The sequence below is a fragment of the Sus scrofa genome, chromosome 6 (genome assembly GCF_000003025.6).
Source record: "Sus scrofa isolate TJ Tabasco breed Duroc chromosome 6, Sscrofa11.1, whole genome shotgun sequence".
In the NCBI taxonomy this organism is placed as follows: domain Eukaryota; kingdom Metazoa; phylum Chordata; class Mammalia; order Artiodactyla; family Suidae; genus Sus; species Sus scrofa.
Window position 1 is genome coordinate 83598363 of NC_010448.4, and position 15269 is coordinate 83613631.

Below are 15269 nucleotides of genomic sequence, written 5' to 3' on the forward strand. Positions count from 1 at the left end.
GCTCGGCCCCTCCCCAGGTCACGGCTCTGGGAGCGGAAATTCCTGCGCGGGCGAGACCGAACGGGTGCGGATCTGAGCGGCCGAACTTGGCCATGGAGCCAGTCGCGACCTGGACCCCCGGGAAGGTGGCGGCCTGGCTGAGAGGTGGGTGGGGCTGGGGCAGTGTTGGGCTTCAGGAGCACTGGGACCGGGAGAGGCAAAGGAAAACGACCTGCCCGGTTTTCCAGCTGGTTAGTCAGTCAACAAGTATTTACGGAGCGTCTGCCGTGAACCTGGCGGAAGAAAAACTAAGATGACCCTGGGAAGTCGGGGGGCCGAGTACCCAGAAGGGGTCTCTCATCGCCCAAGCAGCTCAAGAGGCTGCCAGGGTGGCTGTGGGGAGGCAGTGGTTGTGTAATGAAAACGGAGGGTGTTGCCCCAGCGGGCCCACCCCCACTGTATCTCCTTCATCTCCCCTCTGCCCCAGGGCGCAGTAGGCTGTTATTAAACCCATTTTTCAGAAGCGGAAACCTATGCACTGAGCCAGGAAGTGATTTGCTCTGGCTTTGGAAGAGGGCCGCCTGGGTGTCTTTTCCCTTCTCCCCACCTGCTCCCACTTGAGAGCAGAAGCCCTAGCTTGACTGAAGGGGTTGACATAGCCCCCCCACTCCGCGCCTCCAGGGGAGATGAGCCCAGATGGGTGAGGAAGGGCCCAGACTCTAAGTGAAGACCTTCTGACATGCAGCTGGGGGTGGGCAGGTGAGTCAGGACATCCCTCTGACAGGGAGCAGCTGAGTACACTGGGAGCAGGCTCGGGGTGACCAGCCCCGGAAAAAGCAGGGATTCAGGGCTGGAGTCAGACACTCAGACCGAGTTCCAGGCCCAGCCCCTCCACTCACGGTTTTGCAATACAGGTCTATTTTCCCTTCCCTAAAATGGGAAAGGCAGCTCTGATCTCATCAAGTGGACCAAATGAGACCATCACGACCAGGACCTGGCGCATTTAGCTCAGTGTCAGGATCTGTTGGGAGGGAGGCAGCCCAGTATATTCACAATACCTGGGAAGGGAGGTGCTCCAGGGCCCACTGCCATGGAGCAACAGGTTCATGAACCCCTAGTCACATGCTCTTTTTTTTTTTTTTGCTATTTCTTGGGCCGCTCCTGCGGCATATGGAGGTTCCCAGGCTAGGGGTCCAATCGGAGCTATAGCACCGGCCTACACCAGAGCCACAGCAACGCGGGATCCGAGCCGCGTCTGCAACCTACACCACAGCTCACAGCAACGCCGGATCGTTAACCCACTGAGCAAGGGTAGGGACTGAACCCACAACCTCATGGTTCCTAGTCGGATTCGTTAACCACTGCGCCACGACGGGAACTCCCCTAGTCACATGCTCTTAATGTCACACAGGGAATGAGGGTCAGCTCTTGATCATGTGCACATACTCCAGTGACGGACCCTGGCTTTGAATGGCAGGGGTTCCTTCAAAGAGCAAGAAAGCTAGCTGTTAACTTTGATTTGTTTTCCCATCTGTAAAATGAGAATAACAGCATCTCTACCTCCTAAATTCACTAGATAGTTTTTGTTTGTTTTTTGTTTTTTTTTAGGGCCACACCTACAGCATATGGAGGTTCCCAGGCTAGGGGTCTAATCAGAGCTGTTGCTGCTGGCCTGCGCCACAGCCACACCAGATCCGAGCCACCTCTGTGACGTTCACGGGATCCGAGCTGCATCTGTGACCTACACCACAGCTCATGTCAATGCCGGATCCTTAACCCAGTGAGCGAGGCCAGGGATCGAACCCGCAACCTCATGGTTCCTAGTCTGATTTGTTTCCGCTGTGCCACGACGGGAACTCCTAGATAGTTTTCATATTTTTGAGTGTCTACCTTGTGCCAGGCCTGGGCTGGAATTAGAGATGAACAGTTGCTGAAGGCCCAGTCCTCGAAGAGCTTGTCATCAAGCAGAAGAGGCCGGTGCTCTGGTGCAGGGGTTGGTGGAGGCACAGAGGCAGTGAGAACAGGAAGTTGCCCCAACCCAGCCTGGGGAGTTGTGGGAGGCTGGAAGGAGTTAGATGAAAAAAGATGTAAAGGAGCTAGAAGAGCAGTCTAGGCAGAAGGAACAGCATATGCGAGGACCCTGAGGCAAGAGAGCCTTCCAGGAGCTGCAGTGAGTCAGTGCTCTGGATCTCAAGTGTTGAGTTTGAAGGGCTGGGCCAAGAAATGAGACCGGACAGGCAGGTGGTGGCCAATTATACAAGACCTTGCAAATCATGGTAAAAAGTCCGTCAATAATCATATGGGGGCTGCTATTTTCTTTTTTTTTTCTTCTTCTTTTGTGTGTGTGTGAGTGTCTTTTTGCCGTTTCTTGGGCTGCTCCCACAGCATATGGAAGTTCCCAGGCTAGGGGTCTAATTGGAGCTGTAGCCACCAGCCTACACCAGAGCCACAGCAACACAGGATCTTGAGCCGCGTCTGCAATCTACACCACAGCTCATGGCAGTGCCGGATCCTTAACCCACTGAGCAAGGCCAGGAATCGAACCCGCGACTTCATGATTCCTAGTCGGATTCGTTAACCACTGCGCCACGACGGGAACTCCAGGGGCTGCTATTTTCTGTCTACCATGAACCAAGAGAGTGGGTCCAGAGCTTGACTTGCGTCATGTTATTTAATACACATGCTTAGAAGGTAGGTGTTTTTATTAGCCCCACGTGACAGTGAGGAAACTGAGGCACGGAATAATTAAGTTATTTGCTCAAGTGCTATCACTCGGGTCGCTCTGACTCCAAAGCCCCATCAAGCATGACTTGAGCAAGCTTCAGAACACCTGGGGATTTGTTAAAACGCAAAGTGCTGGGCCCTGCCCCTGAGTTCTGGTTCAGCAGGTGTGGGGTGGGGCTGTGGATATGTCTTGCTAACAAATTCTCCTGTGAGGCGGCCGCTGCGGCTGGTCTGGGGGCCACCTCTGAGAGCTGCTGCCCTATGGGATCCTCCCTCTCAACTCAGTAGCCTTATCTGTGAAATGGGCAGGACAGAGCACAGCCTGGGTCTCAGGGTTGTCAATAGGAAAAGGGCTTTTGTACTGCCGGGCAAGGCCCTGACACCCCTGGCTCCCTGCCACACTGACCCCCATTCTCCCTCCAGGCCTCGATGATTCCCTGCAGGACTATCCCTTTGAGGACTGGGAGTTGCCTGGCAAGTACCTGCTCCAGCTCTGCCCCCGCAGCCTGGAGGCTCTAACTGTGTGGCCTCTGGGCCATCAGGAGCTCATCCTAGAAGGGGTGGAACAGCTCCGGGCCCTGGTGAGTGCCTGGTGGCCACACTGGCTGCAGCTTCCACCTCCTTTGGAAGTGCTGATGGGAGGCTGGCCGCTGCCAGGAATTAACCTGCCCCTCTGGTACAGAGCTCCGGGCTACAGTCGGAGAACCTGCAGAGCCTGACAGAAAGGCTGCTGGAGAGGATCCGGGCATTCCAGGGCTTAGTCCAAGGTCACCTGGGGGGCTGTGCCGAGCCCCCTGCCGATGTCCTCAACGCAGCCGTCGAGCTGGTGCATGAGGCCCGTTCCCTCCTCTTCTGGCTCAACAGGTACCTCGGGCTCCCCCCAGGTCTGTGTGAAGGGTAAGGGGCCCCTTCTCATCCTTGGCCTCTTCCAGGACCTGGGAGAGAAAAATAGAGCTTGCTCAGCTATGGTGGAAGCGGGCAAAGAAGCTAATTGGTCTGTGTAGGGGCACTGGGATGTCTGAGTTCCCACGCCACTTCCAGCTTGTAACCATGACAATCGCATCAACGACATTGCATCCAGAGCTCTCCACCCACTTGACTGGCTAATGCTTGTCCCATAGGTCCCAGCTCTGATGTCACCTCCTCAGGAAAGCCCTCCCTGTTATACACTCTGAGAGCTCCCTACACTTCACAGCAATAGAAGTTAAATCATTATTGATGTGATTACATGTTTAATATCTGCCTCTCCAGTGCCTACAACAGGGCCTGGCATTTAGTAGGCACTTGACAATCAAGTCCTGTCTTGAGATGTAGAGTCATCTCATTTATCCCAAATCAAAACCCATCAGAATGGGGATTTTTCCCCAAGTCCCAGATGCATAGTCAGCTCAGGGTGGTCCACTGACTTGACTGTTGGGCTCAGTCCCCTAACCACTGCTCCATCCTTCCCCCTGCCAGGTACCTCTTCTCCCACTTAAATGACTTCTCATCCTGCCAGGAGATTGGGGAGTTGTGCGGGGAGCTGGGCCAGGCCTTGCAGGAGGTAGGAGAACCAGGGGCCAGGCTTGGCCCAGGCCATAGAGACCAAATCAGGCTACAGCTTTTTATAACTTGTGAATCAGCAGAGGATCAGGTGTGAGAGCAGGAAGAGGCGAGGGTGGAAGGAGAAGAGGCCCAGCCACTGGGTAGGGGGTGATGGGGGTGTGGGGGCTCCTAACGGGCTGGGGTAGCTCAGGAAGTTTAACTCAGGAGGGGGAGGAGCAGGGGAGGGCGTGTGTGGTGACTTCTAGGTGCCTGGCCTCCAGGGATGAGAGCTTGAGGCCAAACCTCTGAGGCCATGTAGTTCTGGGAAGGGGGCCAGAGTATGGGGCGCAGGGAGGGCCTTCAGGGAACCTCCCTACCCTTGGGAGAAGGCAGTACACCCTACTCAGGGTAGGCCTCTGCTCTCTCACTCTGCTTCCAGGACTGTCCAGCGGCTGAGAAGGAGAGCAAAGTCCTGAGGATTGTGAGTCCGGGGGCTGAGTGGGGCATCGGGGTGGGATGGGAGGGGGCTCGGGCTAGACATCCTGCTCTCCCTCCGCCAGTGCAGCCACGTGGCTGGGATCTGCCACAACATCCTGAGCTGCAGCCCGGAGGAGCTGCTGGAGCAGAGGGCCGTGCTAGAGCGCGTAGAGCTGGATGATCCTTCCGTGAGCCTTGACCTCTCAACTCACCTCTGACCCCGGCAGCCTTGCCTGGGCCCTGAACCCAGGTTCTAGGATCCACAGCATCCTCTGCTATTGCAGCTGGAAGGCTCTTTCTGTAGAGATGTCCACGGCCCAGAGGACTTCGCTGGGCTCTTATCCTTATTCAGCCCCTTCTCCAGTCCTGAAGGGCTGCAGTTGGGGTGGCCTCAGGCGACACATCCCAGCCAGCCCTGGGACACGGAGAGGGGAGAGGACCTGAACTTTTCTGCTTTAATCTTTGACCAGTTGGGAAAACCCCATACTCTCACACTCCTGTCCCAGCTTAGCCCTTCAAGAGAGTTGCTAAGAATTTCATCCCTCAGAAATCAGCTCCCCTCAGCTCTTGTGGGAGGAGGAGGCAGAGCCCAGAGAGGAGCAGCGGCAAGCCCCAAGTCACACAGCATGTTGGGCTGTGCCAGCTCTGTCCCCCATTCCACCCACCTATGAGTCCTGGTGCCCAGCGGGGTCCTGCCCTGCGGCCCCCACACCCTCAGTGACTGCAGCCTCTGCCTCACAGGGCCTGGAAATCCACACCACCAGCAACTGCCTGCACTTCGTGGGCACCCAGGTGAGAGCCCTGCCCCCTTCTCAGCAGCCCACCCCCATGCCCCCTTACCTGCTGGCCAAGCCAGCTTCTGGCCCCGTGAGGGTGCAACTTCTGAGCCCCACACTCCCCATCAGGTTCCCGCCAACTCCCGGCTGCAGATCCTGCCTGGAGACGAGATTGTCCAGATCAATGAGCAGGTGGTGGTGAGTGAGGGGAGGGGGCGTGCTGGGAGAAAGGAGGGTCCTGCGTAGAACTCAGGTCTGTGGGTGGGGAGGTTCCCTTGGGAAAACCAGGGTTTGAGAGCTGCCTTCTGCGAGGGGGGACCAGCTCTCACATGTCAGAGGGGCTCGTGAAGGCTTCCTGGAGGACGAGGTGAGGCTGAGCAGGAGGCGGAGAGAGTGCTGTCGGGTCACCTCCTGCCCGGCTCAAGCCAGCCCAGCATCCCTGCCCTGCCCCTGCCCTGTCCCTCAGGTGGGCTGGCCCCACAAAAACGTGGTGAGGGAGCTGCTGCAGAAGCCAGACGGGGTCAGCATAGTGTTGAAGAAGGTCCCGGTGCCAGAGAGCCCCCCACAGGTACATGCCACCCAGCCCTGCCCCCCGCCCCCGCTGCTTTCAGGCCCCCAGTCTGTTGCCAGCTCCATCACCGTGTTTCTGCTTGTTCCTCAGACCCCTCCTCAGGCCCTGGGCTCCGCACACCCAGTGAGCCCATCACTGGCTCCACTCCTGCCGTCTCCCAGGTAATGGGCTCCGCCCTGGGTGGAGTGCATCCTGGCAGGTGAGCCATGGCTCACCTCGTCTCTCCCTGATCTCTCTAGGACACCATCCAAAGACGTCTTTGCCTTCAACCTGACTTCAGACCCAAGTCCTGGGCCCAGCCCTGCTGCCTGGACAGGTAATTTCAAAGCCTCACCAGTTGGCAGATGCCCCAGGCAAGGCATGTGGGGTTCCTGGCTCCGACCCTAGATTCTGACCACCACCCACCCCTACTGTTGGGCCTGGGTCTGAGCCCATGGACCCTCCCTCTCTCTCCTCCCTCCCTGACAGACTCTACCTCCCTTGACCCCGAGTCCCTGCCCAGCCCCCCGGCAACCCTAGCCACACTCCCAGCAGGGGTAGCAGACACACCGGAGCCCCCAGAAGACCCTGCCAAGGTAAGCTCAGGGGCTCAGCGAGGAGGGGTGTGTGGCTGTGGACCCAGACCCTTCTCTAACCTCCTGTGTTCCTTTCAGAGTCCTGTCCTTGGTCGCAAGAAATCAAAAGGTATGAGACGCACCTGACCGGGGCGGGTGGCGGGGGGTCCCCTGACATGAGGCACTCTTACAGTGCTGGACAAGACCACCCCCAAGACATACTTCACACACAGCCTCTCCCAGAACAGCTCTGTGTCTGGGCAAACAGCTCATCCTCTGATCTTCAGCCTCCTTGTCACTAAAATGGAAAGAGTCAGCCCTACCTGGGAGCTGACGACACCTGTAACATTCCAAGCACAGAGCCTGGGTTCAGAAATATCAGCTGGGGGTGCCTGTGGGGAGTGAGGGAACCGGTATGGGGGCCCGGGACGCCTTGCCAGCCCCTCACCAACCAGCCACTGTGCTGCTGCAGGCGTGGCAACGCTGCTGAGCCGCCGGCGGGTGTCCTGCCGGCAGCTGGGCCGGCCCGACTGTGACGGCTGGCTCCTGCTACGCAAGGTGCCCGGGGGCTTCATGGGCCCGCGCTGGCGCCGCTGCTGGTTCGTGCTCAAAGGACACACGCTCTACTGGTACCGCCAGCCCCAGGTGAGATCCCATTCACACACGCAGGTAAGCGAGTCACCTTGGGGCCCTGGCTCTTGTCCCTCCTCCACCATCCACTCCCATCTGTGGGCCCCAGACCCTCTTGGCCCCATTATTCCCATCTGTAAAACGGGACACTCTTCAGAGAGAGAACTGAGGTGGTGCGTGTGTAAAAGCAGTCTGGAAAGGGTATCACAGGCCGCGGAGAATCACTCTGATTCTGCTTGCTGCTCCTTCCCATTCTGTTAGTCTGTTCATCTTAGTGATGGGCCATTCGAGCAATTGTTTTCCCTCAGCTACCATCCAGGTGTCTATTGTGTACCCAGCTCTGGGCTGGGCACTAGGACACAGGGAAGAATTGGAGTTCCTGTTACTCAGGCTGGTGGGGGAGAGGGCTGAATACACCATCAGGAACAGTCCAGGGACACGTGCCATGATGGAGGAAGAGCCCAGGGGATGGGTGGGAGCCCAGCAAAAGCAGCTAGGCCACCTGAGGAATGGCAGCGGTTTCCTGAGAAATCAAGGCCTGAGGGTTAGTCAAATGGAAAGGAGACAGAAGACCAGGCAGAGAGAAGAGCGTTTGCAAGGCTGCTCGTCTGTGTCTGTTGATGGAGCAGATACCTGAGTGGGCTCCTCTTCCCCGGCAGTTTCTCTGCATCTTTGGCTTCCCCTTCCGGGCTCAGAGGCACCCCTTGGTCACCCCTCCTGCCCTCGCCCCAGGTTCCCGCTCTGGGCACTGAGGGATCTGCAGTTAGAGAGCCCAGGAGATGCCCTCTTCCCTCCACTGCCCTCAGGAGCCTGAACGGGCCTCCCAAGCTGACCCTCACACTGTAATCCCCCCAGGATGAGAAGGCCGAGGGCCTCATCAACGTCTCTAACTACAGTCTGGAAAGTGGACAAGATCAGAAGAAAAAATAGTTAAGTCTTGGGGTGCGACAGGCTCGGAGTGGGGAGAGAGGGGAGAGGTAGGCAGGCTGGGGGTGGTGGGAGATGCCGGGTCCAGCCTCTCTGGGTTCTGGGTGGGCACCCCCAAGTGAGCGAGGCCCCTCTGCTCCCTGGCAGTGTGTTCCAGCTCACCCATGACGTGTACAAGCCCTTCATCTTCGCTGCTGACACCCTGACAGATCTGAGCAAGTGAGTGCCACCCCCTTCACTCCCACAACTCGCATGTGGGTGCTTGGCGGCTGGGCTCAGGAGCCTGGATGCAGATCCCGGCTCTCTGATAGCCGCTGGTCCAAGACACTCACCTCTCTAAACCTCAGTCTCATCTTCTATAAGATGGACTGATAAGAATTGCTGTCTCTCCGAGTTGCTCTGAGGAGTAAATGAAAGATGATATAGGTGAACGCCCCTGGCCTACAGGAAACGGAAATTCCCTGAGACCCCTTTGCCCCTGCACAGGTGGGTGCGCCATCTCATTACCTGCATTTCCAAGTACCAGTCTCCAGGCCGTGCCTCCCTGCCCCGAGAGGAAGGTGGGTGTCCCCAGGGGTGGGTCTCTCCTGAGCCTCTGCCTTCCCTCCAGTGGGGACTGGGAACTCAATTCCCAGAGCCCACTCCCTGGCCTGCCCAAACCCTGCGAGGCTCCGTGGGTTCTCCAACCGCCCCTGTCCACCCCAGATTGCTACAGCGAGACGGAAGCCGAAGACCCTGATGATGAGGCTGGGTCCCGCTCGGCCTCGGTGAGTAGTGGGCTAATGGGCCAATAGCAGGGTGTGAAGCTCAGACTGACAGCCTCCTCTCCTTCTGCCCTGCCTGCAGCCCAGCCTGGCCCAAGCTGCGAGTCCGTCCCACGGAGACACGTCACCTGCAGCCACCCCCACGCAGGGCAGCCCACGGACCTCCTTCAGCCCTCCAACAGGTGCTGCGCCCGGGTGGGCTGGGAGCCGAGATGCAGGGCTCGGGGCGGGACGGGCACTCCCTCATCCTGCTCCCCTCCCCACAGACAGCAGCGAAGGGGCACTGGAAGGAATGGTCCGGGGGCTGAGGCAGGGTGGCGTGTCCCTCCTGGGCCAGCCGCAGCCCCTCACCCACGAGCAATGGAGGAGCTCTTTCATGCGGCGGAACCGAGACCCGCAGCTCAATGAGCGGGTGCACCGCGTGCGGGCGCTGCAGAGCACGCTCAAGGTCAGCGGGGCCGCTGGGCGCTGGCAGGGGCTGGGCCACCGGCTTTAGGCTAGGTTCCTGGCCCTCACCTCTGGGCTATGCTGTGGACTGGGTCACGTTCTAGGTTCCCCAAGCCAGGCTCTTGATTTGAGGATCGGGGCTGGCCCGGGTCAGGTGCCGGGTTCTAGGCGCTGGACTCCAGAGCTCGCTCTGGGCTGGGGCTCCGTGCCCTCCCTGGGTGGTCAGGACCCCTTAGTCCCTACTCTCTTGCCAGGCAAAGCTGCAGGAGCTGCAGGCCCTGGAGGAAGTGCTAGATGACCCCAAGCTGACAGGAGAGAAGTTCCGCCAGTGGAAGGAGCGGAACCAGGAGCTCTACTCAGAGGGCCTGGGGGCTTGGGGGGTGGAGCGGGCTGAGGGCAGCTCCCAAGTCCTGAACTCTGACCCCAGAGAACAGTCTTCCCAGCCCCTGCCCTCTGACCTTAAGGAGCACACCCATCGCTGTCCCCTGACCCCAGAGAGTGACCTCCGACCTCCTGACCTCTAACCCTGGCCAGTACTCTAGTTCCTGATCTCTGGCCCTGAGGACCACCTCAACCCCCAGACCCTGACACGTCTAGGACAGAATATCCCTGGATTCTGTTCTCATCTGGAAATAGTGCTAATCCATGGTTCTGCCTCCACCTGAGCTCCTGCCATTTCTGCTCCCCTCTCCCCTGGCGTGGCCTGACGTGAGCTTTGTGCCAACGAAGGAGCAGGAGGCTGGGCTGAAAGAATGCTCACCCCATACTCTGACCTGTGGGGGAACAGACCTGCCCCCTCCTTCCCTGGCACTTCTCCCTTCCCCAAGCCAGTCCATACGGGTATTCACTTTACAACTAAATAAACACTTTCAACTACATCAAGTCAGTTTCTCTAACATAAACCTACATGCGCCTTTGACATCAGCATTAGAATCTGGAACTGGCTTCCCAGAGGGGCTCTGAGGTAAAAAGCTGTCACATGGGGGTGGATGCTATTGGTAACTAGCCCACTTTGCAGCCCACTGGCCTGGGCTCTGTACCTGAAGCTCCACACCTGCCAAGACAGATTGCTGACCCATGGATGGTGGCAGCTTCTATTTGTGCCCATCTCTCCCCCACCCTTTGGAGAGCGGATGGTGCTCTCCTGCCCTATCCCCAGGAGGGGAAAAGCCAGCCTTTTGCTCTACAGATGGGGAAACATCCCTCACATGCAATAGCATGACAGGCAGCCCTGGAGCCTGGGGTGAAGGGATGGGGTAGCTGGCGGGCAGGGGTGCAGGCTGATGTCTCCTGCCAGGAGGGCCCCAGAACGAAACATTTTCTCCCCATCTCTCCTTAGCCAAGTCTCACCTCCAGCTCTACCTCCAGAGCAAGGACATGCTCCTGTGTTTCCATCCAGGCTGCATGGAGACCTGACCCGCTCTCATCAGCCTCTGACCTCTGACCCCACCCAGCCCCTTGGTGTCCGTGGCCTCCTCCGTGGGGTGTGGAGGGGGGTCAGTGGGAGGAGCTTCCCTGGGTATGGGAGTTCCTTGGTGGAATGCAGACAGCTGGAGGTCACAGAGGCCTCTATGATATCACCACAGGGTGGCGGAGGTGCAGAGAGCAGGACCACTTGGAATGAGGTTTCTTTGAGGACTGGGGGGAGACTGAGGACGTATGGCGTATAACCAAAGTACCTGGTGGCAGCATGAGACCAACACCACCAATATCAAGCCTTTGAACTGCTTGGTAGGTGGCCGCTGCCTGGCCCCCACTGCCCGAGCTGGGCATCCTGGGGTGCAGCGGGGCACTGGAGGACCACACTGGGCCCGGAAGGGCAGTGGCTGCACTGATGGGCCCTCTCCTCACCCTTGCAGAGGGCCCCTCACAAGCCCTATGTTCGGCTGGAGGAGCAAGTGCTCATCAACCGCCGAGACTTCACAAGCAGGAAGGTATGCACGAGGCCGGGGCTGCAGCCTGCGGGGGCCTGCCGTGATCCTTACCCGCAGTGACCCCGCAGTGCCCCTCTGCATGGGGAAGCAGGTCCATGGAATAACTCTGCCCCTTCTGCCAGCAGTGATCCCTGCCATGACCCCACCCCTGTGGCATGTTAGTAACAGCCTGGCTGTGCCCCCACCACACACACAGGAGCCCCTTTATAATGACAGTGACTCCCCAGCAGAGACCCCAAAAGAGTCTCCCTTGCAATGACCACAGCGAAGACCTCCCAGCAGTGACCCACTTTAGTGGCCACTTGGGTAGTGACCGCTACGCTGATGCCCCCATTCCATGGTCCCCTCTCAGGCAACTTCTTCCCACAGGAGTGGCCCCCAAGAGTCCCTATTCACTGAGAGCAAACTTCCAGGCAGAGGCCTCCTACAGTGACACCTGCCTGAAGGAAGTCCCCCACCCTCTCCCAGGATACCTGGGACATGCAGGAGTTCATCACTCGCATGTATGTCAAGCAGCTGCTCCGACACCCGGCCTTCCAGCTGCTGCTGGCCACGCTGCTGGTGGTCAATGCCATCACCATCGCTCTCCGCACCAACTCCGCCCTTGGCCAGGTGGGACTTCAGCCTGATTTCCGTCCCCACTGATCTAACGGGCCTGAGCAAGGCACTTCCCTCCCTGGGCCTCAGCCTCCTCATCTGTTCATGATGCTTGGTTTGGATGCTCTCCTAGCGCCTGTCAGCACTGTCCTTCCAGGGGTCTAGAGATCAAGGAAGACTTTGTGGTGGAGGGGGCCCAGCTTTGAGAAATGCATTGGATTTGCAGAAGAAGGGCAGGAGAAAAATGGTGTAGGCAGAGACAGGCAAACGGGTGCCTTGTGAGGAAGGGTGTCCCATTTTAATGGACAGTCACTAAGAAAGACTCACTCCGCACTGAGCACGGCACTCAGAACCAGGGTTCCAAATAGGAACACGTCATACCCAGTTCTGTCTCAGACACAACCATGTGATGACAAATGCATGGGTGTCACAGACTATGTGGACACTCAAAGGAGGCGGCGGACCCAGTCTGGGGGTCAGGAGAAAGGGGCATTTAAGCAGAGAGCAAAGAATGAGCAGGGGTTGGCCAGGCAGAGTGAGGTGGGGAGAGGGTTTGGGTCAGAAGCAGCCACATGGAAGTGAGTTCTGTGTGTCTAACTTGAAGTCCACTCTGACTTGGGTCTCTTTTTTGGCGGTGGGGGGGGGGGCTTGTTTTGTTCTATTTTTACTGCACCCATGGCATGTAGAAGTTCCTGGGTCAGGGATTGAACTGGAGCCACAGCAGTGACATCAGATCCTTTTTTTTTTTTTTTTTTTTTTTTTGCTTTTTAGGGCCTCACCCATGGCATATGGAAGTTCCCAGGCTAGGGGTCGGGGGGTGGTATCAGAGCTACAGCCACTGGCCTACACCACAGCCACAGCAATGCTGGATCCTTAACCCACTTAGCAAGGCCAGAGATGGAACCCACATCCTCATGGATCCTAGTCAAGTTTGTTAACTGCTGAGTCACAAAGGGAACTCCCAACACCAGATCCTAAACCACTAGGCCACCAGGGAATTCTGACTTGGGAACTCTGTTCAGTGGGTTGGGGATGTGGTGTTGCTGTGAGCTGTGGTGTAGATGAGGACATGTCTCGGATCTGGCGTTGCTATGGTTGTGGTGCAGACCAGCAGCTGCAGCTCCAGTTCGACCCCTAGCCTGGGAAATTCCTTATGCCACAGGCACAGCCCTAAAAAGACAAAATAAATAAATTTCTTACAAGGAGCATACTTTGTATATGAATCATGCTATCAAAAATCAATTTTTAAAGATGTCCAGTGTATTGACTAATGAGTTCATAGAGGTGGTCAGCAGCCAGATAACACAGGGTCTTCAAGTTATGTTAAGAAGAATTGGGAGTTCCCTTGTGGCATAGCAAGTTAAGGATCTGGTGTTTTCACTATAGCAGCCTGTGGCACAGATTCAAGCCCCAGCCCAGGAACTTACAGATGCCCCATGTGTGGCCAAAAAAAAAAAAAAGAAGAAGAAGAAGAAGAAGAATGGGCTTTATCCTATGCCTTCAGAAAGCCAAGGTTTAAAGTATGGACGTGACATGACCAGAAATGAATTTTAGAAAACTTACATTGGCTGCACAGAGTGGACCGTAGAAGAGAGAGGCTGAGAATGAGGGGAGATGGAGCAGGCAGGACCGTGTTGCAGATGCTCAGGGGAAAGGTGATGGGGCTTGGACCAAGACAAAGGCTGTGTGTGAAAAGAGCTCACAGGCATTTGAAGCTCCCTAGATGTCAGATCCACAGGCCTTCTGATTGATTTTTTTTTATAATTTTTTTATTTTCCCACTGTACAGCAAGGGGGTCAGGTTATCCTTACATGTATACATTACAATTACATTTTTTCCCCCACCATTTGTTCTGTTGCAACATGAGTATCGAGACAAAGTTCTCAATGCTATTCAGCAGGATCTCCTTGTAAATCTATTCTAAGTTGTGTCTGATAAGTGATTGATTTTTTTTAATAGTAAACTCTTAGGGAGCACTTACTACATACATACATGCTACCTTGTGTGGAGGGAGGGAGGTTATTTATTCTTGTTTTTTGGCTGCATCCATGGCATGTATAAGTTCCCAATCCAGGGGTCGAATCCATATCACAGCAGCAACAATGCCAGATCCTTAACCTGCTGAGCCACCAAGGAATTCCTATCTTGTTTAACATATGTCATCATCTCACTCCTGTAGGTAAAGGGAGAGCAAGAAGTTATGTTTCTGGCTTGAGCAACTGTGTGGAGTGGTGCTTTTTGTGGGGACATGGGGACATAGGAAGAGCAGGTTTGGGCAGGACATCGAGGTCAGTTTGGGTTATGTAGAGTTTGATGCACCCTTGCGATATCCACACAGAGCTGTCTAGATGAGGAGTGGGTGGTCAAACCTGAAATACTTCCGAGAACACAGGGATGGAGGGGGCCACATGAGAGTGACTGGCATCTAGATAGATGGTTGCCAAAGCTAAAGGAAGGATGAGATTGCCTGGGACAGTGTTGAGGGAGAAGAGGACCAAGATGGATCTCTGAGGAGAGTCTCTAAGCAGAGAGCAGGAGGAGTGATCAGTGGAGGAGGAACCGGGGAGAGGGCACTGCCAAGGGATCCGGCGCAGGGTCAGATGAGCTCAGAGATGACGCAAGATAAGGACTAGGAAGCACGCCCTGGATTTAGCTCTTGTGACCTTGACAAGAGCTGCCTCTGAGGTGGTGGAGGCAGAAACCCAGTTGCCAAGGTTTGCACAATGAGCAGATTGGGAGACCGTCAATGGAACATAACATCAGTTCAGAACACAGATACCAGCATTTTGATGCAGAGTGAAAAAGGATGAAAAAGAGTGAAACAGAAATTGTGTTGGGGGGATGGAGAGAGAGAGAGAAAGAGACGGTATTATGGTGTAAAATGTAAAAGATATTTCGAGTCCCAGTCAAATATGCTAAAAACCCTGGTATAGGATATGTGCCCATGAAGGTAAAATTTTAGAGGCCTATGGATGCCAGACTGGTTCGAACCTCCTCCTACAGGCCATAGGGAGCCATGGAAGGTTTGGGGTGCAGTGAAGCAACTTTGATTTAGCCATAGATACTCATGACTTGGAGACGGCAGTGGCGGTGGGGGGGAGCTATTTAGGAACAGTCTTTCAATAAATAATAAGGAGAGTCTACTGGCTTCAGTGGTCAGCAGGGTGGACCTGAAGGACCCATAAGGGGAAAGAAAGCCCTTCTTTGTTGCAGGCAAGCATCCCTGACCCACAAGGTCCTTTGGGACTTTGGAATAGGCAGGGAGCCCATAAACATTAGTTTCCATCTGAGTTTAAGAAGCTCTGCCCGGGGAGTTCCTTTCGTGGCTCAGTGGTTAACAAACCCAACTAAGGAACCATGAGAAT

At 56.2% G+C, this 15269-nt stretch overlaps 2 protein-coding genes across 4 annotated transcripts in view; both read left to right on the top strand.

Annotated features, from left to right (window-relative positions):
• On the top strand, window positions 1-10255 carry CNKSR1 (connector enhancer of kinase suppressor of Ras 1). 2 transcript variants are annotated; one of them, XM_021095612.1, is made up of 21 exons: window positions 1-144; window positions 3127-3284; window positions 3386-3567; window positions 4162-4246; window positions 4667-4708; window positions 4788-4892; window positions 5446-5496; window positions 5610-5678; window positions 5947-6048; window positions 6142-6212; window positions 6291-6367; window positions 6520-6626; window positions 6705-6735; window positions 7078-7250; window positions 8091-8164; window positions 8310-8381; window positions 8649-8722; window positions 8868-8929; window positions 9009-9108; window positions 9193-9374; window positions 9628-10255. In XM_021095612.1, the coding sequence occupies exons 1-21, from the start codon at window positions 93-95 to the stop codon at window positions 9895-9897; spliced, it is 2139 nt and encodes a 712-aa protein (XP_020951271.1). In that variant the 5' UTR covers window positions 1-92; the 3' UTR covers window positions 9898-10255. The 2 variants fall into 2 exon arrangements, with proteins under 2 accessions (XP_020951271.1, XP_020951272.1); XM_021095613.1 differs by lacking the exon at window positions 4788-4892.
• Window positions 9245-15269, top strand: part of CATSPER4 (cation channel sperm associated 4) — a 20254-nt gene continuing 14229 nt past the window's right edge. Inside the window, exons 1-4 of one of the 2 annotated variants that reach the window (XM_021093374.1) lie at window positions 9245-9374; window positions 10960-11104; window positions 11233-11307; window positions 11776-11919. In XM_021093374.1, coding sequence (XP_020949033.1) covers window positions 11033-11104; window positions 11233-11307; window positions 11776-11919 — 291 coding nt within the window. In that variant the 5' untranslated portion in view covers window positions 9245-9374; window positions 10960-11032. 2 annotated transcript variants of the gene reach the window in all.